At 36.5% G+C, this 26,235-nt stretch overlaps 1 protein-coding gene across 2 annotated transcripts in view; it reads left to right on the top strand.

Annotated features, from left to right (window-relative positions):
- The window catches only part of CRIM1 (cysteine rich transmembrane BMP regulator 1), a 176,742-nt gene that overhangs the window by 67,659 nt on the left and 82,848 nt on the right, over nucleotides 1-26,235 (top strand). For both annotated transcript variants that reach the window (XM_066315930.1, XM_066315931.1), the window contains 2 exons: nucleotides 13,427-13,669; nucleotides 22,879-22,999. In XM_066315930.1, coding sequence (XP_066172027.1) covers nucleotides 13,427-13,669; nucleotides 22,879-22,999 — 364 coding nt within the window. The remainder of the gene's footprint in view (nucleotides 1-13,426; nucleotides 13,670-22,878; nucleotides 23,000-26,235) is intronic.

The following is a 26,235-nucleotide window of genomic DNA, read 5'->3' as shown; positions in this document are numbered from 1 at the left end:
TCTGAATTTACTGAAACCAGAAGTAGAAACTCAATCCAGTTAAATGTGGTCCTGAAATTTGGTCCTGAGTCTTCTGAACTTTGTCCAATAGTGAGTCCTTTCTATTTTGGTTAAGTGTTTCTTAGTTTGGATATTTCGTTGTTGTATAAGTGTCTCTATTCCTTTGGTCATGTTTTTGTTGATTTTTTTTTTTTTTTCTCTTTTTGTGATGCGTTTTTAAAAATTTGGTTTGGGGTGATTTTTTTGTTTGTTTGTTGTTTTCATGGGGCGTAGGGAATGGTTTTTGTGGGATTTTGTTGTTTAGGGTTTTTTAAAGTCTGTGATCTTAGTTACCATGTAGTAATTCACAGGACAAGAGGCAGTATGAATCCTTATGAAGTACTTATAAGTCCTTTCTAAGTCAAGCAGCTAAGGCAATTTATGCTAACAGAATATTTGTTCTTAAATCTTGCTGCATAAATAATTCATCTGGTAAGACAGTAATTTCTTAAACTGTGCATTTACAGGTTATTTAAGCTTGTACTGTCCACTCTTATGTGATCCAAGTGTTGCTTCTTTCTGTGGCGTAATAGAAATTGTAGCTGAACTTGACTTTTACTCAGCTTAATTTTTTCTGAAATAGTCGATGCTTAAATATATTTTAAAATGTCTTAAAATCTACAGCAGAATTCAAGAAAATTATGTGAAATGGGAGAAGGCCAGTTTGTTAAAACTGAAATTAAAATCTTGCTTTATAGGACATTAGGAGGTTAAGTGAGAGGTTAAGAGCAAGAGATTCATTCAACTTAGCTTTGTTTCCTTTTAAACATTCACCTAAGGCATTTATAGGTCATAGTGCATGGAGAGGGAATGCATGTAGTAAGAAATTTGAAATAAAATTTCTAAATTTCTTCCATTGTTTTTCAATAATTCTTTCTTTTTATGCTGGTGAGATTCTGAAGGCATGTTTCACAAGGCATGGAGGTGACAGAATTCACATTGTTGCATCCTATTTTGCTATTGTTGATTTATCAGTATTACTTAGTCTTGTCTATCCTGCTTGGTTATATCACGGAGACTTCAGATAAATGTTAGTATGTCTTGATCTAGATTTCCATGAAAGCAAGTATTTATTCTGTGTTGAAAAAGTGCATTCATTGCATAGATTGGATGAAAGATTAGAGCAGAATTATTTGATTGGCAACAGTAATATTCAGTGGCATGTTTTGCACCTTAGTCTTTTTGTTGAAAAAAGGTGAATTTTGAGGTGTGCTAATAAAAAGTCTCCTTTTAAACTTACCTTAATGTTGCCTTTGTTAGCAATTAGCACCTACAGCTGCTTTAACTAAAGACCTGGTTTCTTCATTTTTTTCTCCTTTAGTTCTGTTGCTGCTGCTTTACTGTGAGGACTGCTGTTCACTGAGGTGTACAGTGGAGGAGATATCTTAAGTGACATGTGTGATACCTCATCATGTAATATTAGATTTTATACTCTCTGCTGTCTTTTCAGTCAGATGGGGAGAAACAATGAAATCTTGGCTTTGAGATGTGTAAGCATCAGTGGTTGTGGTATTTGATAAGGATTTTTGGTGGCTTTTGCTTTCTGCTCTTATCTTGTTGAAGGTCAACAGGCTTTCCTGGTTAGCACTGCTCATGCTTTGCTCACTTCTGCCGTGCTTGGCCTATATGAAGGAATAAATTTACAGCTTTGGGACTTCTTGAATGTATTGTTGGAGTTTATAGGATCAGTACAAGTATCATGGTTCTAAGGATCATTGAATCTTTTGAGAAAAAAAATTCTTAGTGTTTGCTAGTAACCTCAACTCCTTTCTTCCTTTTTCATTAGTCTGTTTCAAGCACACTGAACTTTCATTTTGTTCACAGTAGCTCTCAATTAAAATTCTGGTCTTGCTGCTCACATTGCCTCCCAGGGTGTGTTTGTGAGGTAAAAACCACTGTCATTGTTGCATGAGAGTGTACAGAGCCCATCCCTTCCTTGGGGCACTCAGTAGATATTGTTCAAATTTCCATTTGCTGTCTTTCCACTCCTAGAGTTTTTTCCAGGTTTGCCAAGGAGTCTGTCTTCACCAAATACAACATTGGTGTCTCTCCACTGTTTTGAAGATGCTAATAACTTTTGTGGATAATGTGCCGTCTTCATACTTAACTGATTTATTAATAAGCCCATATGCCTTGTCTCTGGTCACAGAACCACATACACTGTAACATGTGCTGGAAACCTTTATACATAGGATTAATGTATATTGTTTGTCTCCTGTGCGTGCACTGTAGTGGGTTTGATCTAAAAATGGAGTGGCTTTGGACGTGACTGAATCCCAAATTTTGTGCAACTGGTGCCATCATGGGAGTCTTGCTGTAAATAACACTAATTTGCTTCACTGGGGAAGTGCAACTGTATCTGCAGTTTCCTGGTAGTAGCTTCTTCCATGTTCCACAATGGGATGTAACTTGCATTTTAGTGCTTGTAAATTTAATCTGCATTCAAGGTTTAGCCAAACTGCCCTAAGAGATTATGCTAATCTATAGCTTCTACATCTGAATTTCCTAGTTAGTTCTTTTTTCAGTTGTGTCATGGAAGTTGCTGTGCAAAATGCCAGAAATGTACTTTTCCTTAGTGCTTTAGAGAAAGAAGTATTTTGTATTAAATAGATTTTTACACAAAACAATGTGTTGCTGTGTATTGTACTGATGAAGATATATAACAGGCTAGAAAACATGTGGACTAGGTAGTATTTGAAGTTTACTTTAAAGAGGACATAAACAATAAGTGGAAAACTTAAGAGAAAAGATCATTGAAGAAGAAAGAGTAAGAAAAGCAGAGGATGAAGTATCAAAGAAAATGTGTGAGCCAGGATGATTTCTGATACTTTTTGGTAGTTATAATTAAAAAAAAAAATACACTTGGGAAAAAACAGATTACTGTGTTCACAATCCTCTAGATCATTCCCCTTTAAGCTGCTCTTGGAAAAAAACTTTCCAGGTAGTTAATAAACAACTGTATGCTTCAAATGAGATCAGAAACTGAATCTAATTAAAAAAACATTACAGCCAACAGCATTCTGAAATTGAGAGATTATTTTTATATATCTGGCATAGGATTGTTGGTCGTTTTCCAGGCTTGCTGTCTTTTGTTTGTAATACAGAGTGTTGGCTTTCATCCAGTTTGAAACAGAGGGGTCCAAGTTTAATGGCTACTGAAGTCAGCAAAATACTTATACTCTAGTGTTAACAGAAGATCAGAATGGTGTAAACTCTGACTTTCTGCTTTTTTGTAGTTTTGGCATTTAATTCCCTCTGTGGGATGTTGGTGCTTTAAGGCAGAATAAGGGATGCAGCAAGTAGCATTTAATGGTGGACTTGAAACTGTGTTTAATTGGTATATTGCCAAATATTTGTGTACCTGTGTAGTCACATTCAGGCACCTGTTTAGTGAAGATCTGAGGAATAAAGACTGGGGATATTGCATGATTCTCAGTTTGTCTTAAAAGTAATCTGGCTTCTTAGATTTTGCGCAGCAGTACTGCAGAGCTGAACAAACTTCCCATACTGTGATTCCTTGTGGTGTTACTGTGTGTGAAGGCTGGTTATGAATCCATGTGTGCGTGTATTTCACATGTGCCACCCCCCCACTACCCCTGAAATGTGTAGATTTTTCTGGTTAGTATTCTGCTGTAGTTTGAAAGCAGGACAAGTAAGATGATTCTCAAATTTCCAGGTGTCTGTTTATTTTTCCAAAGTGTTCTCAAAAACCTTTGGTCAAGCAGTTGGGTAGCTGTCTTCTCAAGCTTAAGCTGTCTGGATCTTAAAATAAAATAAAAAATTTCTTGTTCTTCTTTTGTCTTTTTGGGGTTTTTTCCAATAGGTATTTAATTTTTCGTTTTTTATTTGTGTGAATGACAGTTGTAAAAATGCAGAAACACATTCAACTAGCAGTGAAAACAGGTATTACAGGCAGGAGCTCAGAATTCAGTGGAATTCCTTGCATGACTTTTGGATGCTTTATTTAATTTTATTTTGCCTAGTGCAAATGTTCTCTGGAGTCAAGAAAGCACAGTTTCTATTATATTCATTTATTCCTTATTTTTACATGAAATAGGAGAAAGTTGCCTTCAGTATAAGAACCCAAGAACAGAGTGCTTTCCTTTACATTGGAGTCTTCTGATAAGCTGCTTATTTTTGCATTTTGCATTTTAAGTGTTATGTGTGGCAGTTTATTAGAAGATTTTGCCTTTGGAGAAAAGATAATGTTTTATGTGAAATATACTCTATTTCTGTGTTCAGTGAAATGCTCCTAACTAGACTTCTGTTAAGTGTCATTTTTCAGCAAAAATGAATGTGATAAGAACCAATATCTACTTTTTCTGAAGGACTGAACTGTTTCAATTCCTTCAGGTTGACAATTCCTCTTCTATTTGGAAATGCAGAAATTTGGAAACTACCCAAAAGTTTGTAGAATCTCTTCACTGCAGGACACCAAGAATTTCTACAATCAGAATTTTCTCTGTCAGCATTTATTTCCCCTAACATTATAATGTCCCCTTTTTGCTTTCTGTCATATTTCTTATTACAGGTAGAGGTTTTTTCTGTTGTCCTAAGTATTCCATGGAGTGTTGTTCAATAATTATGCAGGTTTGGTAACTGATGAGTAACAAAGGAACAATTAGTTAGCATTAAAACTTATTCTGGGGAGACAAACTCAACAGAAATATTAATGTTAAAAAAGAAATAAAGGGGAAAAGCAAGAATTTGGGAAGATCTCTGGTTGTATGGAAAATCTTGTACCATAAAAATCTGTCTAAATTCCAAATTAGAGAGGTTATTTTGAAGGGCTTAGGAAGAAGCTACCTCAGAGAAGTCAAGAGAGATGAACCATAGCAGCTGGAGTGTGAAAATGTCTTGAAACAGTGTTGGCCATCTCCATTGAAAGCAGTCACATTCAGTTTGTGGGAAAAAGAAGGAAACCATGCTTCTCTTTGTAGTTTCTGACGACTGTGGTATCTTAGGTTAATAAAGGGCGGACCAAAATGTTGAACAGGGTTGATGTTCCTAATATTTTATGCAAATATTATGCATCTTTTTTTGTGAAAGAATTTTAGAAACATGTGGTTAAGCCTCTAATAAACACACAGAGGTTAAGCTAGTAAGAGACAGAAATTCTTTGAACATAATAACTGGGAAAACTAGTTTGCATCCTGGAGTTTACTTGCCAGAAGTGTCTTAAAGCATTTAGGTTCTTTTACTGTGTGTGGGCTTAGGGTTGTGGGTTTTGGTGGGGCTTTTTAACATTAGCAATTATCAGAGAGAACTAGGAGAAATTACATACCTTAAATTCATTTGTATTAACAAAGCAAAGCACTGAGGGGCAGACAGGAGTTGATTTAATTTCACTAACAACAAAAATTACATTTCTTTGAATGTCAAACCCCTCATTTCTAATGTTTACAACTCTTGCTTTTGTTAATCAGCTCTAGAAAACTGATTGCCCTTCATGCTGTTCAGTCTCAGTTGCTAGCTTCATACATATGTGAATTCTTATTCTTTGTAAACTCATGTATGTATTTTCATTATAATTTGCATTTATTGCAAAAGCAAGTGTTTTCTAAAGCCTTGTTCTGCTTATGTTTTTAGACTTTGAGTAAGAAGCAAGGAATAATTTGAGAGTTTAGTCTGAGTGTGATTATGTGGTAAATTGTTTGGTGCTCCTTACGTTCTGAGCCGCCTCCAGAGGTTTGGCAGGTATATGGTATGTCCTCAAATTCAAATCCCTTTCTCCTTGTCACATCAAACATTGTGTTACAGTGCTTCTCCTTCAGTGAATATTTGTGATTATTTCTCAAGATAACAGCTAGGCTTATACTGTTTTCTTAAGCTGCATTAGGCAGAATTGTTCCAAATATTCGTGTTTTCTTATTATTTTGGTACTCATTCAGTGTTACCTTTGGTTTTGCAGCTGTATATATTGTTGCAATAAATAATACTTTCTGCTTCAAGTAAATCTACTACTGGTGTACATTTTTGTAATCAAAATATATGCAGTTTATACTGATTATAAGTCTAGTATTTCCATTTTTGGTTTATTCCCAGAATGATTTGGCATTCTTCAAAGTCCTAACTCTGTAGGTGAGACTATCTCATTACTGTTTACATACTCTTTGAAAATTGCAGTTGATTTGCCAATATATAGATAGAGCAATAGTAGTGTGGTATCATTCATCCACCATAATAGGCTCTCTTATGTAAAGAAATTCCAGTGTACCATGTTATTCCAGCCATGACAATATCAAAAATATTTTTAATGTTATTTTACAATAGAGGCAACACACTGCAAATCTGACTACAGCTATCTACTCATCTCTCCAACTAACTTCTGAAGGATTTTCACTACTGAAGTTTAAAGGTGCTTTATTTCTATTGAAAGCAGTGCAGTTAGCAATAGAAATGGATCCTGTCCCAGGGTTGGCACAGCTTCCCATGTTCTGTGCAGTGGGCTGGGCTCTGTCTATCATGTGCAGTTCTGGCACTAATGTTATCCATTATTGATTGGGATTAACTTATTGGTGTTAAGATAATATGTATATGTTGAAAGCAGGTTTAGAATGAAACGGAGAAGTAAAATTTCTTTCGAATTTTCAAGACCTGATTTTTTTTCTAAGGAAAACAGAGGAATACTGTGATCTGGGAGGTTTGAACCCAAATGCAACTACTGTCACAAACACTATTGGTATTATAGAACTTGCATTTCCATTAAGATGCAGATATTTGACAGACCCTCCTTGGATCTGTTAACTTTTTCTTTGTAAAACATCAGTTTGGGGTCAGGATTGTTTGTGATTCTGCTGTGGTGGGGATTTTTTTGGGAAGAGGGGGGAGTCTGTTTGTTTGTTTTGAATTACCACGTTTCTTTTCAATATTTCCAGTACAGAAAAAGAAACTAGTTCAGGAAATGGAATTACAAAATTGTAGTAGCTTTGCTATCAACCCCAAGGGGATTATTGTCTTCCTTGACTGTAGCTGTCTTGAGTGATATAACCCTTTTTCTGGTTATTTGGTCCTTAAAATGGAAATGCCTTGGCAAATCTGTAGTGAATACTGCTTTGCAAAGATGTATATCAATGAATGCATGTTTCTTAAAACTGGTGTCTGTGATTGTCTTTGTGTATGACTTTTTTTTTTTTTTTTTTAACCCAGGTCAGTTCCAGGCTGTTATATTACAAGAAGATTAGGCTATGATATGGGTAAGACAGGTTGCCCCACTGTGTAGTACATAAAATGTGGAGCACCAGAATGCTGAGAAGTGTAGCAAGACTCATTTAGAAAATAGAATGGATTTCAAATAAAGTTCAGTTTTAGGTAAAAGGTCAGGCTCTAGTTCCCTTTTTTATTTGTAGCAGTTCATCCGTATACAGTACTGTGCATATTGTATGTGTAAGTTAATCTCATTTTTTAATCTACTATAACTGCCCTTTTGATTCTTGAAAATCCTTTTGGGTATTTTGCATTCCGATATCGATCCCTGTCTGTCTGACTGCTTCAGCTGGGTAATCATTTTTCTTGTTTATCCCTAATCCTTTTAATATTTCCTTCCTGCCACTGTATAATAGTACAGTATGCCCATTGTTTGGAATGTATCTCAATGATGACTGTAAGACTGTGCAGTAAAAGTGACTGTGGTTTAGCCTAGATTTCACAAAATTGGTTTACAGTGAAACAAAAATGAGAAGCTGAACACATGCCTTCAAAGCACATGTGTCAGCTGTAGTGCATTGCTTTGTTTAGTCGTGCAAAATGTTTGTCTTTATAAACCATATACTATTCTGAACTGCTCAGAAAAATGAAATATGAAGCTTGCTATTTCAAAGTGCTTTTAATTCTGCATTCTCTGTATGGACCTAACAGGGAAAAAAAATATTTCCTCCATCTCTGTGTGTATACACATCTGTATGTAATACATATAATACATATGCATATGAATTAAAAATTTGATTTTAAAGAATCAACTGTAGAACCATTTGAATATCTCAATGGAAACATTTGGACCCGAGAAATACCAACTTCTCTTCAGCCATCTCCTCCAGTAAAACATTCTGCCCTCGTTTCTATGGTGACTGAGTAAGAGCATCACATGAAGTTCTGACAAAATGATAAAAATTCCTCCCTGAAATGGTTTCCTGAGAAGCACAGATCTTTTCTGTTTTACCTGAAGAATGAGAAGACCCTCCCATCCCCTCCTGTCAGGGCTTTTCTTCTCTGTTTTTCCCACACCAGATTATACCCTAAGATCCTTTCACTGTTCTAACCAATGTTTTAACTGTTCTGCTTTCTTCATTAAATAAACTTGGCATGGACTTTTTCTGCATGTCAAAACAGAGCACGCAAACATAATGAAGGAAAAGAATTTGATACAGAGGTGAAAGCAAAGTGTTTAATTTTTCTTAAGGAGCTATTTTTATTTCCATGCTGCTTTGGTATTAACAAAGATGGGAAGGGTTGGGGTATGGTTTGGCTTGGTTGGCTTATGTTACAACTGCTCTACTTCAACAAAAGGAATGGAAAATGCCTGAGATCTAGACTTCCTATATTCAGTGACTGTCTTGATAAAAACATATCTAACTAGTACCCAGTTGGAGTACTGCATAAACCTTTCAGGAAGGTAAAGAAGCTGCCTTCTCTCAAAGAAAGCATTGGTTGCAGCATAAGTGCTTCAGTAACTTTGTATTATGCCTCCACTTCCCCCTGTATGGTCATGGGAAGTATAATTTTAAAAATACATTTTAGTAGTTTTTGATATGGAGAAACTTTGTGACAAAGTTCTGGGTTTATGGCTGTTGCCTCATGACAGACACTTTCCAAAGTTAATTGAAAAGGAAAAAAAAAGCACCAAATCCATATCTTGATTTCTTCTTATTATTATATGTTTTGAAGATTGTTCTCCTCCCCTTCATGCACTTTATAGCAAGTATGCTGCAGTTGCAAAGAAAGGTCAGTTTGAATGTTATGTCTCAGCTTCTGAGATGCTCAGCTTTCCTGTGCACTTCTGAGATGAGTGAGAATTTTTTTTGAGACATCCTAACTTTTTAAGTGAATGATGCCTGTTTTAATGATAAAGCACACTGTGCATTATATTCAGCTATTTTCAGCTATATTAATTATAATAATAGCTATATTCAGCTATTATTTTTCTATTATACATTGCAACTTAGGTTATTCTTAATAATTGTAGGGTGTACTCTCTCATGTGCTTAATAACAGCAACAGTTCTTGCAGGCTCATCACAAAGTACAAGTAAGCCTGAAACTTCAGACCTACAGAAAGTAAAATTTGTCTTACAGAAATGAAAAACTTCTACTGGTAGTAATTTGTGTCTAAACATAACACCGTCACTGGTAAACTGAAGAATTTTATTTGAAATTATCTCTAGAACTGCCTTTTAGAGTAGGGATTAAGTTTGTTTCCAAGGATAGAAGTCTCATTTGGAATTCATAAAAGTGTTACGTTTCCTGTCTGAATTGTGTTCAGTTTATTAAGAATGTTGTATTTCTAGCTACGTTTCTGACTTTCTTAAGAAAATTGTCTGTCTCAGTGTAGATAGTTTGCTAAAGCTTGATTGATCCAGAGTCTTCCTTTATCCCTGCAGAGATTTCTTTGTTGGCTTAGGCTGCTGAGAGATGTCAGGGATACCAGAACACTTCCAGCTTTGGTGGTGTTTGATGAAAGGCTATAAAGAGAATGTGTCCCACAGAGAAACCTCACCAGAAAACCGACCAATATTTTCTGTTCTTTGTGTAACTATTTGAAATGCTGCTGTTTTGATCATAAAGGTAGCACTTGCAGCCAACTATGTTTTTCTTAGTTTGTTGTAGGTTATCTGTTCAAAACTTCTATGGGAAGCTTGATGGATGCATCCCTGAAAAGTGATTGTTCCCCTTTATAATGGTAGGGGTATTTTTTAAAGGACATACTGAAATGCTATTGAGTTTTATGCTATAGCAATTTTACTGTCTCTATATACACTTTAGGGTTGTATGAAATTCTTGTGAAGGATTTTGCACTATGGACGAGAACAATGTGACATGTGTATCTTGCTGTGTAATCTGTTTGTTGAGATGCCCTGCTATTCAGGAATATGTATATATTTGCTGTACTAATTTGCTTCATAGTAAGTCATATAGATAGTCTCATGTATAGTTCTCCCTTTCCTTAAAAGCCTAATTCTTTAGGTTCATCACAGTGCTTTACAAAATGAAGTTCTCATGTTCCTGGACAGACATATTTGTTTATATTATATTTATTATCAAAATGGAGTTTATGTCCTGACACATTGTTTGACTGTAAGATGTTGGTCAGGAAGAACATGATTTGTATAATAGGCAGTAGCTTAAAACCTCCATGGGACAGGTTGGTGCTTTGTAATGTGTCTATTTGACAGAGAGGCAGTAGGCTCTTATGAATCCACTTCGGTCTGCTGAGAAGCTGCTGTGAAACAGTCTGTCTGGTGTGTAAAAGGGGCAGAATAGCAGAAATAGCACTGGTGAGAGGTTTCACAGGGTTTTTTGTGGAATATAGCTTGGCATTACCCTGCTTTCTGTCTTTTGAGGCTATTAGTATATTTTAATTTCAAAAATTTTTCCTTTTATAGGGGGTAGAAGTGTTTGTAATAAAGGAAAAAAGAGCTATTTAACAGTTCTTGTTTGAGGAAATCTTAAATAGCTGTATCAATAGGAATTCTTCTAAAGCAGTGACATTTATGGCTGTATTAATGTTTGTAATTAATTTTGAGAACAGATTAAATTTTGATGCTTTGATGAAGTAATGACAAGGTAAAACTAGTTTAGTGTAATGAATCCATGTGGATAAAGAGGATTTTTCATTTGCTGACATAACAAGAAGAAAAACCTTGAAACTTCTCTGAATGGTTGCTTAGAAGTAATGTCTAAACTTAATGTCAAATTGAGGACCCATATCAACTTTTACTGAAATGCAGTAAAACTGAACTCCCATCTTCTTACATTGCAGTGGATTATGGACTTGTAAAGCAGTTACACTAGCATGATGCTAGCTGATTAAAGCTTTAACTAACATTTAGTAATGCTCCACCTGGAGCTGCTGGATTTTCATGCTTTAGATAACAATTATGCTTAAGAAAACACTTTATATACTGCTGACCACGTATTGTTTTAGTCAGTAGCTGCTTTCCATAGAGGAAAACAACATCTAAATCAAGAAACAAATTGTGACATAGTCTGCAAAAAGTTTCTTAACCTGCTTTTGACTGTGCTGTGGGATAAACTTTGGGAAAGAAAGATGATTGTCTATTGGTTGATCCAGCTTGGATGAATATGTTTGACTTTCCTGTTTCTCAGTTGCATTTGTGTTTTGGGAAGGGGATCTGTTTCAAGATGCACATAGTTTGAGATGTAATTTGGAAGCACAATATTTACATGAGTATTAATAGGGAGTTATTAGTAGAGCTTTGTGTTTGTTTATTTTTTGAGACTATGAAGTACAAAATAGTGACACTGGATTAAGAAGAAAACCTTTGGTTTGTAAATACCTACTGGTGTTATATTCCCTGGTATTAAAACATAAACACATCTTGCAAGGTGGAGGTTATGTTTAAATCCTTTCCTCTGGAAATGGTGCTGGCTTTATATAAGAGCCCTGTCACAGTCTGTAACCTTTAACTACATTGAGTACAATACTCTAATGTGGAAAAGACTATCAAAAATAACTGCAAAGCACTGAGTGAGTATTTCATACAAAAATACTTGTCGTGGTTCCGTATTTTAAATTTCTCTCTTCTGTTGCTTGTGATGCTTGTTAGTGTTGATAGTGACATGTCCTTGTTTTCATATCGTTGCTAGGTGATCTTACCAACTCCACCAGTAGAATTTGCTTTGGTCTTCAAAAATTATACATCTAGAGTCCTGAATAGTCTGAATTCAAACAGTTTGTGCATTTCTGACAAACCTTGCTTTTGGAAAGTTAGCTAAATTGGTCAAAAATAGTTTTTATTGTATTTGACCAATTGCATTGCTCAAATTTTATTTGTATTGAATTATCTAAGTAGTCCTCAAGGAAATGCTTATCTTCATATAGGTACATATGTGTGTAAATATAGTCAGGTAAAAAAAGGCAGGTCAGCTTTTTAAAATTCTTATAATTCAAAGTATTTTCATGAGAGAGATTGCATGAGAATGGGATTATCTAATAGTCATGGAAATTAGATCACTGGATGCATAATGCTAGGGCACATAAAGTAATGAGCAGTGGGAATCTTAAGGATCATCATGAGTACAAGTGGTCTATTAAGAGCCTCTCATGAGTACGCACTTTAAGGGCTGCTACTGCAACAGTTCTATCGCTTCTCTGTACATGTTGAGCAAACATGCAGTGGAAAATGAAAATAATTTTGAAAGCTAGAATGTCGAGCCTTTTATTATATCCATAAACTAAAGGCTATCAATAAAATACTGAAACTACTATGTTATCTATTATTTATACAGCTCTCTGCAGTGAACCTCTGTAACCAGTAATGTTCTGTCTGAACAATGTGTTTAATAAAGCAGATAAGAGCGTAAACATAAGGGTAGGTTTGGATAAAAAAATTGGTCTTAAAAACATTATTTAAAGTTCTAGGCAAAATACATACCTATTCAAAGCTGTTTTAAAGATAGATGGAAATGCTAAGATTTTTAAATGAAAAGAAAGAACTATGATGCTATCTAGTAGCACATTTAGGTTAGTAATCTTTGATGGTTGTAAGAAAAAACATAAAGTACTTGTACGTGAAGGAATCATAGAATATCCTGAGTTAGAAGGGATGCATAAGGATCATCAACAAACCTCATCATCACCATAATCAAACCTCTTATCTCTTAGTATTCAAGCTGCTGCAGTATGTAGGAACAACACTTCTAATGTGAATATTGGGAGTGTGTACAGGAAAAAATCCTCTTCTGCTAATGTATTCAAATATGTTAACTGGTCAACTTTTAACTTCGAATATGTGAGAGCTCAGTTTCAGTTAATAATCAATCAGTTTAAATAAGTCCATAATGGAAGGTCTTAGGAAACTGAAGGAATAGGTGTTAACATCAGGGCTGACATGATATGACAAGCTGTTTCTTAACAACCTGGCCAAATGTAAGTTCACAGCTCTACTTGAGGCTGTGTGGGTTCAGCCATCACACACATCGCATGAATTAGAAATTTTGTAAAAGATTTTGTAAGACACCTAGCATCTTGCAAATACTATAGTTTTGCAAGGATATTTGATAATTTTTGCTAATCAGTTCATGAGCTGGTGTTTCCTTTTCTTTTTCTTGTTTTGGGGGAGGGAGAAGAGAGGGAGCTTATCTGAGTTTATCTTTACAACTTCAGTGTATAACTGACACATATGGCATGATGATTTTTCTCTCCCTTTCAGAAGAGAAACCTGATTGCTCCAAGGCACGCTGTGAGGTCCAGTTTTCTCCTCGATGTCCAGAAGATTCCATCTTGATTGAAGGCTATGCACCTCCTGGTGAATGTTGTCCACTCCCAAGCCGTTGTGTGTGTAATCCTGCAGGCTGCTTGAGGAAGGTTTGCCAACCTGGCTATTTGAATATATTGGTTTCTAAGGCATCAGGAAAGCCAGGGGAATGCTGTGATCTCTATGAATGCAAGCCAGGTAAAAGTATATACAATTTCTTTTCTCATTTTTCAATTTTTTCTGTCTGACAAGCAAAGTAATCTATATAATTGCATCCAATAAAGCCTGTAGAGCCTCTAAATTCTTCTGATTATTCTTGAAGGTTAATTATTATATGTAAGCAATACCCATTAAAAGAAAAAAAAAAGGATAAAAATAATGTGGTAAATTTTACTTCCTTTCTTCTCTAGACATTATTATTTAAACTGAGTAGCAAGGGAAAAGTAACCTAGTGAGAATATTGCATTTCTGTGAATGCTACAAGTGCTAGTGGCATACTTTATATATTGATTAGATTATACAGAGGTTTTTCATAGTAGGAATACATTGTGCATGCACAAGGAATTAGGATTTCTGTTTTAAGATCTCTCTAGATGATCAAGTGTCGATCCTTAAAAGCTGCAGAGCGAGATTATGGAGGGGCACACCAAAAACTGTACAACACTGTCAGTATTTACTCATGTTCCATTTCATGAGAACACAAATCACCCTTTCCTGTGATTTATTATTCCAAGTGAAGTGGAAGATGTAATTCACTCTTTGATCCAGACTTTGGCAAGATAAATAGTCAAAACAGAGAACTCAAAGCAAGCATATAAAATTATATCATCCAAAACATTATATGCAAACAGTTTCAAGTGTGCTTAAACTGTGCCTTTCCTATGCTTGTTAAACATTTTCCTAAATCTTCCACAGAAGAAGATTATACAGTCTTTCTATCTTCTAATGTTTCTCTTTGTGTTGTTGTTGTTGTTGGGTTTTTTTTTTCCCCTAATACTCAGTGCAAATCTGTGTGGAAATTTAAGCAAACTTTTTTATACCTTGTCCTGAGTAATTGGTGAACAATTCTTTACTATAATTTTTTGCTCTGGAACATTTTGTCAACCATGGGCTTCTTTCCTCTAAAATTAGCTGTAATTTCTTGTGACATGGTTGTCTTGGACTCCTCCCTGGTTATGTTTTCCTTCTATAAGTTTTTTTTCAGTTAGCCCACACTTTAATATGTCATATCCAAAAGCAGACTAATATTTTGGGAGAGTCTTCATCAGCACTAATACTTTAGAATAATTGCCTTCTGTTTCTTATTCAAAACTTAAAATAGGATTTTAACTGTTCTGCAGGAGTTATTTCTAGTTTGTGAACTGTACGATATCAGTATCTTTCTGTAGTATGACTGCTATTCAGCCATTGTATTTGTATGTCTTCATTCCTCCTATATACTTCAATTATGCCTTTACTGAATTTTGTCTTGCTGACTTTGGATAATTTATAATTTTCAAAAGAAATTTTAGCTCTGATCTTGTCTCCCAAATATTATTTGAATTCCCATCTTGTAGCTGGCAAATAAGTCCATCCAGACTTCCCCATGGAAATTACTTCTTGAAAGCTGTTTTCAACTTGCTAGTTTTACAGGATCTTCAAAATTGAATGCGATTCTCTACAACATTAGTGAATTTATGTAACTCTGTATTGTTTTCTGAAGTGGTTTGTATTTTTTGCTGTGGGGAGTTTTAAGAGGCAAAGGTACATGGGACTGGAAAAATGAATTAGGAGGGTATATAAGCAGGGGCTTTGAAGAGATTGGGGAAGGGAAGAAACTAACGGGATTTAAGGGAAGTGTAGAGCTTTGTAAATGGGGGTTAGAAATGGAGAGACCTGTTGTGGAGGGTTGAGTGCCCACCAGAATTATTTACTCTTTTTCTGCTGTGAGATAGGATTAAGAGAAAAAGCAAAGCAGGCTCAAACTTTAAAGGGTAGCTTTATTAACAAATGAAAAGAAAAAACAAAAGGAAAGCTTTATTAACAAAACTATAAGGAGACAAAAAAATTAAGAACCAGAATAAAACCTTCAAAATACTTTTCCTCTCCCCTACAAGCTCCTTTTTTTTCTCACTGACAATGTGCACAGACAGAACTTAGGTCAGTTGGCCACCTCTTAAAATAAAATAGCCCTTCATCAGTTCTTTCAGAGAAAGAAGTCTCTTTTTCCATGCCATGGAAACTTCTTCACAAGAAAAACAATTCTCTTGTGGCTTCAATTCTCACAAATAGCAACTGCCCAGGAATCTGCAGTTGTGAAGTCCCTCGCATTTCACACAGCCTTCCCACAGCTCCATTATGGGCAATGTAAACTGATGGGGTACAATTTTAAAGATGAGTAGCTCAGAAGCAAAGGTTCTCTCCACCTCTCACTGAGATAGTTTTTCTCTGGGAACAGAGGTCATCATCTTCTCTTCCTGGGGGCAGGTCTTCATCTCATATCTCTCTCTCTCTGCTAAAACCTCTCATAAGATCACAGCTACTTCAACATTTGTTTGCTTTAACACAACTGCCTTTGCTCATATATGCAGTTTGAACACTCTTCATCTCTCCGTAAATGTCTTCCATGACTTACAGGGATATTCTAGCATATTACAGTCCATCACCTTGGCCTTACAAAAGAATTTCAGCCTGAGACTAGTTGTCTTCTCATTCTCCTCTCATCTAAGACTTAACTCCTCCTTCACTGACCTTGTTGTCTTCATATTGTCACTCTACATGTCTTCACTCTATCCTTTTGTCTCACTCAGAGAGGATTCAATATTTTGCAAGCTTCATCTGTGCAAGTAAAGAGTTACTATCTTGCCCAAGGCCTGCAGAGGCCATGATGGTTGATTGGTGGTAGATTCAGGCTGTGCTGGGGATGTGCCAGGATCTCGGGGGCTTTAGCTGCATTCAGTTCCAGCTGCAGGGCTACCCCTGGCGTGGAGAAGCAGCTGTCATCTCAGCAATAGCTTGCTGTACTGCTGGGGCCTCCCCACCTTCCTCTGCCTGGAAGTGGCTTAGGGGCAGGATGTTAACAGCCACTGGGGCCCGATCCCACCAGGATGGGGCTTTGTCCCCTCCCTGTGCCCGGCAGCCAGCAGGCCCAGCCCCACCAGGGCTGCAGCAACAGCATGCACTGGCTGCTCCAGGCCAAGCAGGCTCTGCCCTGTTACCTCTTCCAGGCCAGAAGGAAAGAGCCTCTCCCCCTGGATTTTTTTGATTTTTAACGTGTATATTCACAGAGGCATGTCCATCTTTCTAGTAGTTTAACAAGATGTCAATATGCAAAACTAGTCACTGATTGGTTTTGTCACAGCTTTTCTTAGAAAAATCGCTTCAGTGGGTGGCTTCTCTCCTCATGGAATGTCAGTCAATGCAAAACCAGCGCACCTGGTAATAAACCCTGCATCTTTGGAATCTGACTTGGTGTCCTGAAGAAGATCTTGTAGGCAAGGGTTAGAGAAGAACAAAATTCTATTAATTATTACCAAAATGCCATGTTGCTAGAAAAATATGGATCAAGGGCAGAGTAAAGCCTGGGAGGTTGTGTTCATGCAGAGACTCTTGTGGGGCTGATGTCATCAGTTTTACAGCAAGTAAACTTGTCAGCAAGTCTATGGAGTTACCACATTGTCCAGAGAAAAATGTTTTTCCATTATTTCCCACCTAGACCTAAAAACTTAAGCCCTGTGAGTAATGCTTCCAAAACATTCTTCATGCACCTCCATGTCTGCTTAACCAGCCTCGATATGGATTTTGCAACAGTAAGGGTTTTGTAGTGGAAATAAAGCTAGGGGGACTACTTCCTATGACAGCAGTGCTGCTTTATGCCAAGATAAAGTTCTTGTGCAATTAAAGCATAAATTGTGTTTATTTTTGTTCCTTAAAAAAAAAACCACTACTCCCTAGTTTACTCGAGCATTTGAGTTGGGAGCCTTCAGCTCAGAACTCTGTATGTTCAAGTGCTGCTATTGGCAGTGGAGCTGGTGAAAGGAAAATAAAAAGTGTTTCCTCAACACTAAGTGCTAGAATAAAAATAATATATTTCATTTTGAGATCCACTTCCTCTTCTGCCCCTTTTTATTTTAGGAATACAGTTGTAGGCATTGGTACTCCGTTCAAAAGAATACTGATGAAACTTAGCCTTGTCATACATGTCTATTAACCTCAAGATTAATTTGCTTTAAATGTTCTTACCTGTTGCTCCACCAACCATCTCATCACAGTTGTGGCACCTACTGAGAACTGAAGGAGAAGGGGAATGCAGGTGATGTAATCCCTGATAAGTAACAGCTGTATTAATTACCCAATACAGTCTCACCCCTGAGGAGTCACAGCTATAGCCAATAAAGATAAGTGTGATAAAAGGGACTGGGTTGGCTGATGAAGGGGTCGTCATGGAGGATCATGAACATGAGGATCACAAAGAAGAATCCTGGGGAGAGAGACTCAAGTCTTGGTATGCAGTTAGAGCCTGTTGCTGGAACCTGCAGTCACAGTCTAGCTGGGTAAAAGCCTGCAGTCAGAGTCTGCAAACTCATACATGCAGTCATAGTTTAGCAGGAAATAACCAGCAGTCAGAGGCTGGAAACCTTCAGTAGGAGCTTGCTGCAGCCAGAGTCAGTGAATGGCTGGAGTCAGGATGGCTGAGCTGTAAAGAGGAATAAACCAGGACCCTTTTCGTATGGTGGTAAACAAAAAGTCTGTGTCTCGGCTCATTTCTACCCTCTAACAAGAGGGCTGCTGCAACAAGAACGTCATGCTCATTGTTTTACTGTGGTTGCAAAGCTCAGCAATGAGATAATCCTGGTTTGATTCCATTAGCAACCTCTTTTATTCCTACAAGATGTGTGTGACTGTCCATTCACTATGCCAGCTGGTGGATGCGCCAGATATGCCAGCTGGTGGATGGGGTCCGCCGCTTGGGACCCAGAGAGCTACAGCCACCCCAAAGGATGTCTCGCTAGAAACTGCTCCTTGGGGGGTCAGGTCAGCTGGGTAGAGGGGCTTCTCAGCATCGGGCAGAGCAGTGATTTTTCAGCTCAGTGATTTCAGCTTTCAGTGATTTCAGCCCAGTGCTCTTAGCTTATGCCCTTGTGAGTTAGCCCCTCTTTTAGTCAGTCGTGGTGAGAGAGAGAGGTTTCGTATGGAGTTTCCGCAGGTGGTACTTTATTGAGAGGGTACCAGCGAAAGGGATCCAGGGACGAGGAACATCTCCTGACCAGAGGAAACTCAGGGGTTTTTATGGGACACCAGGGTGGGAGGAAAAGGGTACAGAACCAATCAATTGTAACAGACCTACATAAAATCCCGAGGGGGCTTGTGGGTCCCCGGACAGGTCGCCGTGGCTAGGAGGTTTGTCTTTGTCTTAGGTGCTCTGGCTGAAGTTGCGAAATTCTTCCTTGACTCCTCAGCTTGGCTCCCTCCAGGGCAGAGCAGCCGGGGCTCCGCCCACCTCCACAATTCACAAATAGGGAATTTAGTTTTAAGATGAGGATTACATTTCTCAAAATGTATTTTCAAATTTTTTTTTTCTTAAAGATAGCTTGAATGAGCAGTCTCAAATGGAACTGCATAATATGTTAATAGCAAAAATAAAAATAACCCGTAACAAGATTTGTGGGAGTGTATGTGCTAAACTGCTATGAATAAGGACCTTTTTAAAATCATGTTTGTTTATTTAAAGAGTTTGAGTTAAAATGTAAATTAAAGCATATTTTGCTAAAGTGTTGATAGGAACTCTAGCTGTCATTTCTGAATATCATAAGCGAAATAGTTTACTTTGGTAGTTGTCCAATAGATGTTTGTTGTACCTTTTCTGATAACTCTTGTTGTTGTATATGGTGCAATGGAAAGTGTAATCTTTTAATTTCTGATATCTTTGGGAAAGCATTGGGAAATGTCTGTCATGATAGACATAACCTGTGTTGAGAAGACCGCTCATTTGTTATTTTTTCAAAAGTCCTTTTGGCAGAGCTTCTATTCACTCATCTCCTGCGTGGCCTGAAAATTACTCTTTTTTTCCTGTTCCAAATGTTGGTTTAAACACAATTGTAAAGAAAATGTTATTGTTTGCATTACTTCTTTGGGGAATTCTGTGCAGTCAGGGCTTGATGGAAAGTTTGAGATCAGCAGCATAATTTAGTAGGTAGTGTGTAATGAGGCGCAGGGAAGTAGCTGTTGCTCCACCCTGGTACAGCTTCAGCATGGAAAATCAGGTCTGGAGCTCATACAGCCTTGCACTAAGGACAAGGGTCAGCAAAATCAAGTTTCCATACACAGCTCAGAGAAATAGAGTTCTATAATGTTTTACTTTTATCCTCTGTTACTTACAGAATAGTACTTACATTGTTTTATTGGATGATTTGTTAAAAGCTTATGTTGACAGAACTTGAGATGGGAGTGGGAAAGAATTGGACAAAAAGAATGAAGAATTACAGATACATTTCTGATGGAGCTGGAGAAATGAGCTGGCTTTTAAGTTGACAGTGAAGGCAAGGGAGGGGGAAAAATCAGCAAATGTGCAGATCCATGTTGGGAAATACCTGGCATAGGGCAGTTAAGAAAGTGGTTCAGGCAGTGATAGAGCTGCATTGAAGGTCCAGGAATGCTATGGTTGTATGTAATACGTTCTGAAGTGTTATGGAATGTAAAAAGGATAATGACTTGTCATGGAGAGAGACTTCCTTTCTACTTCTTGCATGGCAGACAATGTGATTGCCATTATCACGTGTAGTTGTGTCATGTTGCATTGTTCATGAGGAACCAGTTGAAATGTGTCTGAACTGAAAGCAGAGGATGTCATGTGATACTTTCATTCTGGAAAAGCAGATTTTATATCCCTGTAATGAACCCTCAGAAATTTGCAACTTTTGAAATCTTGGCCTGTACTGAGCTGCTGTTTTATCAGAAATGCAAATACTGACTTGCTCCTTCACCATTAGATGCCCAGGTATTTATTTAGATCTTGCCCTAAGCTGCTATACATTGTTTTAGTTGAAAAACCAGCCATTTCATTAATTGAAATATGTAAAGGTGAAATTTACCAAACTTAATATACTTTATTAACTTACTCAACTAGATTTTTTTTTCACCTGGTTTCATTAGCACTTTCAAAGCCTTTGGTTTTGTTATCTACAAAGGAAGGTAGCACATTACTGCAGGTATGTCAGGGCCTGCGACTGTGGCAGGATTTCTGCTACATTCCTGTGGAAAAGTGGTCACTCCAGTGCTTCTATATACAAATTCAGTACAGGAGAAAATTCTTGAAGACTTCTAAGCATAGGTTGATTGGGTGAGTCTTCACTGATAGGAAATTGTAACGTATTCTTGAAGACACAGATTTGTCCAACTGTATTTAGAGTTTAAAATTTCTATGATAGACATAAGAGTTTAGAATAAGATACATACTCACAGTTTATAATAAACTGTTCATGAAATGTACATATGTTAATTATTGGAGTCACAGTAGGATGTGAAAAGAAAACTAAACAGTCAGTGGCAAATATTTGCAGTCTTATTTTTCAGGACAGTAGTGCAGCAAATCTAGGAGATACCTTTTAAAGCAATGAAGAATCCAATTACAGGCTGTTTTGTAACCTCAGAATATTTTCAGCTTATCTCTAAGTTTCTATCACTACTTTTTCCAATTTGAAAAACCTGTTTAAATCTGAAAGAAAGTGGGAACTTTTTTTCCTTTTTCAAATATTTTTCATTTCTTATCTGTCTTCATCTCGCTCCTGTGAGGAAACTATGAGAGAGATGGGACTGTTCCACCTGGAGAAGAGAAGGCTCAGGGAAGATCTCATCAATGCATATGAACACCAGAAAGGGGGTGTAAAAACAGTCAAGTTCTTTTCAGTGGTGCCCAGTCGTAGGACCAGAGAGGCAAGCAGCACAAATAGAAACATGGGAGGTTTGCTCTGAACATCAGGAAGCACTTTTTCACAGTGAGGGTGAGTGGACACTGACACAGTTTTCCCAGAGAGGTAGTGGAGTCTCCATCCATGGATATATTGAAAAGTCACCTGAGCAGCCAGATCTACATGGCCTGGCTTTGGGAACCACTGAGAGGTCCTGTCCTACCTCAGTTGTTTTATGATTAACCTAATAACATAATCATAAAGAGAAAAAGTTTTATTTAAGTAGTCTTAACTTGGGAGTTGTTTGTAACAATTTTAAGTTTGTTCTTGGTTAAAAATGACAGACTGGTCTGCATTTCAGTATTAGTGAGCCACGTACTATCACACTGTAACCACTGCAATGGAGATGTGCAGAGCAGATGTATTTCTGAGACTGATGTCTCATGGTGATAGTCAGTTATTATTAGTCAGATGCTATGTACCACTGAGGATCAAGCTTGGAAAATGTAGGACAAGAAGAGAAAAAATGGGCCTTTGAGGGTAATGAGCTCTTGCAAGAACTGTGGGTAGCATTGTCAAGCTGCTTTAGCAGTTCAGTAAGACACTGTGATAGTGTCAATATTGCAGTGAAGTTTAATCAGTAACCAGGGATATCATAGTGCATAATTTGCAGTCTGGTAACATTCTGTTCATCCTGCTTGCTTAGTCAGAAAGTAGTTCATTTCTTAAAGAGGGAACCGTGTTTTATTCTGCACTTTCTTAATATAATTATGAAAAGGCATAGCAGATACATATTACCTGAGCTGGTAGTGGAAGATTTAGTACCAAATAAGAGAAAGATGTGTTTGAGCTTTCCTGAGTATGACTTAAAACATTAAATATATATTTAGCCTGGCTTGGGTTTTTTTTTTTTTTTTTCTTTTGCATTTCTAGACATTTGTTGCTTTCTAAATACTGTTGGTTAGTCTTGTTAAGTAAGATTCTTCATCTCACTAATGCAGAAAGATTTGTTAATTTGCATTTCATTTTTGCCATATATAAATATACAAATAAGACAACCTAATAAAATAGTCTTGAAAAATGTACTTTACACATGCACACGTATATCTATAATGTATATTTTTTCCTATAACCCAAGTATTTTGCTTTTTAAACAGACTTTACTTAGTTAAAAAAATTAAACAATTAATTTACTGTTTTAAAAGCTGCAGGTGATCCATATTCTTCATAACTAGAGTACTTCTATATTCACAGCTGTAATGGTTGTGTAAGGTTGCCTGTCAAACTTCTGTAAATTTTTATATTAACTAATATCAGTTCAGTTGCTTCCTAATAATTTTAAAAAGTGAATCTTAAGAGAAAGGGAGGCTTTTTGTATATGTTACCTAGCAAGCACCCATTCATTGGATAATTTTTGTGACTTAAAAGGCTGATGCATAAGTGGTTGCTTATGAGGAAGTAATTTGCAGAAAGCTTCTAAAGCATGAGTAAAAGAAATGTTCTTCTTCCCTTCCTCCCTAGTGTTCAGTGTGGATTGCAGCACAGTGGAATGTCCTCCTGTTCAGCAAGTTGTTTGCCCCCTGGATAGCTATGAAACCCAAGTCAGGCTGACGGCCGATGGCTGCTGCACCCTGCCCACAAGGTTGGTGTCTCGATGGCTCGGTACTTTCAACTTGTTCTCGACATTTCAAGTACTGTAAATACCAGATAATAACGCCTGCTTCCATGACAATAAATGCTGATACTGAGTAAAAGCTACGTGAAGTAGGTTGTATCAGTCTGATGGAAATGCAAAATCTTGTATTTTCAAAGCAGGAAAAAAGTCATCACGGTACAGGTGTGCATGAAGTTGGTTTCTGCTAAAATTATTTGAGGAGTTCGTGCCTCTAGATTGACTTTCAGCTAATTCAATTAATTTTGCAAAAGTTAACTTTTGAAGGTGTTTGATGGTGAGGAGTTAAGTGATGGAGATGATAGAAGCCATGCTAGTAAAAATCTTTTCTAGTTAAAGGAGAAAAAAAAAATGTAATCTGTATGTGGAAGATCACTGTAAAAAATGAAAGATGACTCTCTGGAGCTGCAGGGGACAGGAATTTCAAGTACTTGCTTGCATTTTACTTCTATTGTTTAATATAACTTACTGTGATAAAAAAAAAAAAAAGACAGTTTTAGGGTTGGTTTTGTTCCACAATTGTGCACCACTCTTTGAGTTTGTGTTTTTACAAGAAATTTCCCATACCCTGATTCATGAATATGCCAAATAAATATGTATTCAAGTAAAAATTAACATAAATGAAAGGATTTTACACCAAAATTAAAATTTTTCTTGTAGATGTAGCTAATCAGCTTGCTTAGTGGAAGGTCTTTGCAGCCATGTAATATTGTCATGTTGTTAGCCCCTTGTGTAAAGTAGTAAAAAAAATTGCAAAGAATTCAGAAAGTAGAAGATGACAAAGATTGTATAATCAAGGTTGTTGTCTTTTAGGTACCCTTTGGGTGTACATTTACTGTGGCATCTTCTTAGAACTGTTGTTTCCCTGACATACAAGAGTCTCTTACTGCATGGAGAATCTAAGACCTTTAATATAATGAGGGCAGAAAAAGAGATATGGAAAATATCATTTAATGCACTAATCCTACCTCTTAAAATTTGAAAATATATTTCTAAACTTGACAGGTTTCATTTGTAGTTGTAGAATACTGATAGTAGTCCGATTCTTATTATCCTTACTCAGTGAATGCTGCAAATAGTATTTAATTCAGAGTTGTTTTCTGAATTTTGTATACCAGAACATGGTATGGATTCTAGTTTCCTCCCTTTATTCTTTGGCATATTTTCTGTAAAATTCCTAGGAACTGCAATCATGTGTTAGTTTAGAGCTGACCTGGCTAACTGGGAGTGTGCAGGAGTGTGCAGATTTTATGCAATCATCATATTGCTATTGTTGCAAATATAATTCAGCATGTTCAAGACAACTAGAATAAAATGCTGCTAAGGACTGTATTCAGAAAGATAGATTATAAAGTAAAAGAAGCAGTCACAGATTAATATTTCATAAATTTAGAGTTTAGATTTACACTTAGTAACATTGATAATTTAGAAAGATTAATGGTACATTTTTACTTCCAAATTTGTTTCAATTTGTTGGAATAAAAAGTGATACATAAGCCAAATTATTTTGGTTTCACAAAAGTGAAATTATGTTCTATTTTTGTGTAGTCTAATATAATTTGTTTGATTTTTCTAGTGCTTGGGTGAAGGGAATGAAAAATATCCACTTTATTCTTTGTCAGTGATAACTTCAATGTTCCTTCTATCAGGAAATATAGAGTACCAAGAAAATAAATCTTCATTTACTTCAGGAAAATCACCAGTTTGAAATATCTTTTATTTCTAGTACACATGCTGGAACTGACCTTGAATAAAACACCTAGAGCCAGCATGTTCTTGAAAGAATCTTTTTATTTTGTTGAGAATGTTTAAAAATAAAGTGAGTTTGCTAAGCACTAACTGAGGTCTGAAGTGTCCTTGTCTGCGTGCATGGCAAGTCAGTGATGAATCAAGTATTCTCTTCTCCCATGCACAAAGGTCCCAATTGTACAAGCAGGCTTACAGCATGTGAATTACTAGATAATTATGAATTCCTGAGACCTCTTTGAAATCAGTTGTTGCACATTCCTGGGATCAGAGTTTAACAGGAGATCAGAGCTGGAACAGATGAGTACTTAGCTCCTGGAGTCTTAGGATCTGATCTTATGATCGAAGAGGGTTTTGTGTTAATACCTCTGCCCTCCTTGATGTATAGAACTGCAAAATATCTCCACAATTAGCATAACCTAGTATGTCTGCAGGCAGGTAGAAACAACTGTAGGTGTCTTGTACTCCTCCATTATTTTTTAATGTCATGGCTCAGTCTATTGCTGTGTGTTGTTATTATGTGGGTTCCCATTTGGATTGCCTCAAATCAGCCAAAGCAATAAAACACTTTTTAATGGAGTGGATGAGAAGGAAAGAAGAAAAACTGAATCTGGCAGCAATATGATCATGTAGATGCTTTACATGTTGTGTGCCTACTAGAAATATATTTAATTGTTTTGATTTTTATATACCACTGGGCTTCTTAAGAAAGACAGTGCCGTAATCATCATTCATGTGCTGTAAGTAAAGATTTTATTTGAAGAGGGAATAAAGGAACACAAGTGTGGGAATAATAGAAAAGAAAGCTTTAAAAATATTAGAGGAGTGCATGTATGAAAAGATAAAACAGAAAGGAAAACAAAGTAGCAGTTACGTGGAACATGAAAATTGAGCCAGTTGACTTCAGGTTCAGTGTTTCCTCAGATTTCAGGAGACACCCTTCATATTTGGAGGGTCTCTGTGAGACTTGCATGTCAGAATTGTAGAAAAAAAAAAAGTGCAGATTTATGGATGAATGAATGAGTCTACAATAGGAAAATGGGATGGTTTCCCTTAATTTCAAAATTTCTTAATAAAATATTAAGAACTATGAAATATCAACATTGTCTTTTCTGAGATTCAGTTTAGAATCACCTAATTGCATATAACATCTCTTTCATTGCTAGAATTAAATTAGAAAGAAGTGGCACTAATTTTTTAGTATATATATGAGAATAATTTATTAAAAGCAGAGACATTGTTCTATAAGTTCATGGACTTTAGACAGTAATTTAGAGTAGATGAAATTGTGTTTTTAAGACTATGAATTCTTTGAAGAAATTATGGTCATCTTTTTCATTTACTGCCACTGAAATAAAAGTGTAATACAAGAAGAATCAAAAAGCAATTAAAAGAGTGCCATCGTTAAGGACAGATGTCATGTCACTGAGCTGGTTAACAAGTAGTTGATAATTTCATAT

The sequence above is a fragment of the Sylvia atricapilla genome, chromosome 3 (assembly GCF_009819655.1).
Source record: "Sylvia atricapilla isolate bSylAtr1 chromosome 3, bSylAtr1.pri, whole genome shotgun sequence".
NCBI classification, from domain to species: Eukaryota; Metazoa; Chordata; class Aves; order Passeriformes; family Sylviidae; genus Sylvia; species Sylvia atricapilla.
Note: the sequence above shows the minus strand (reverse complement) of the source record. Positions and strands in the feature narration are given on the sequence as shown.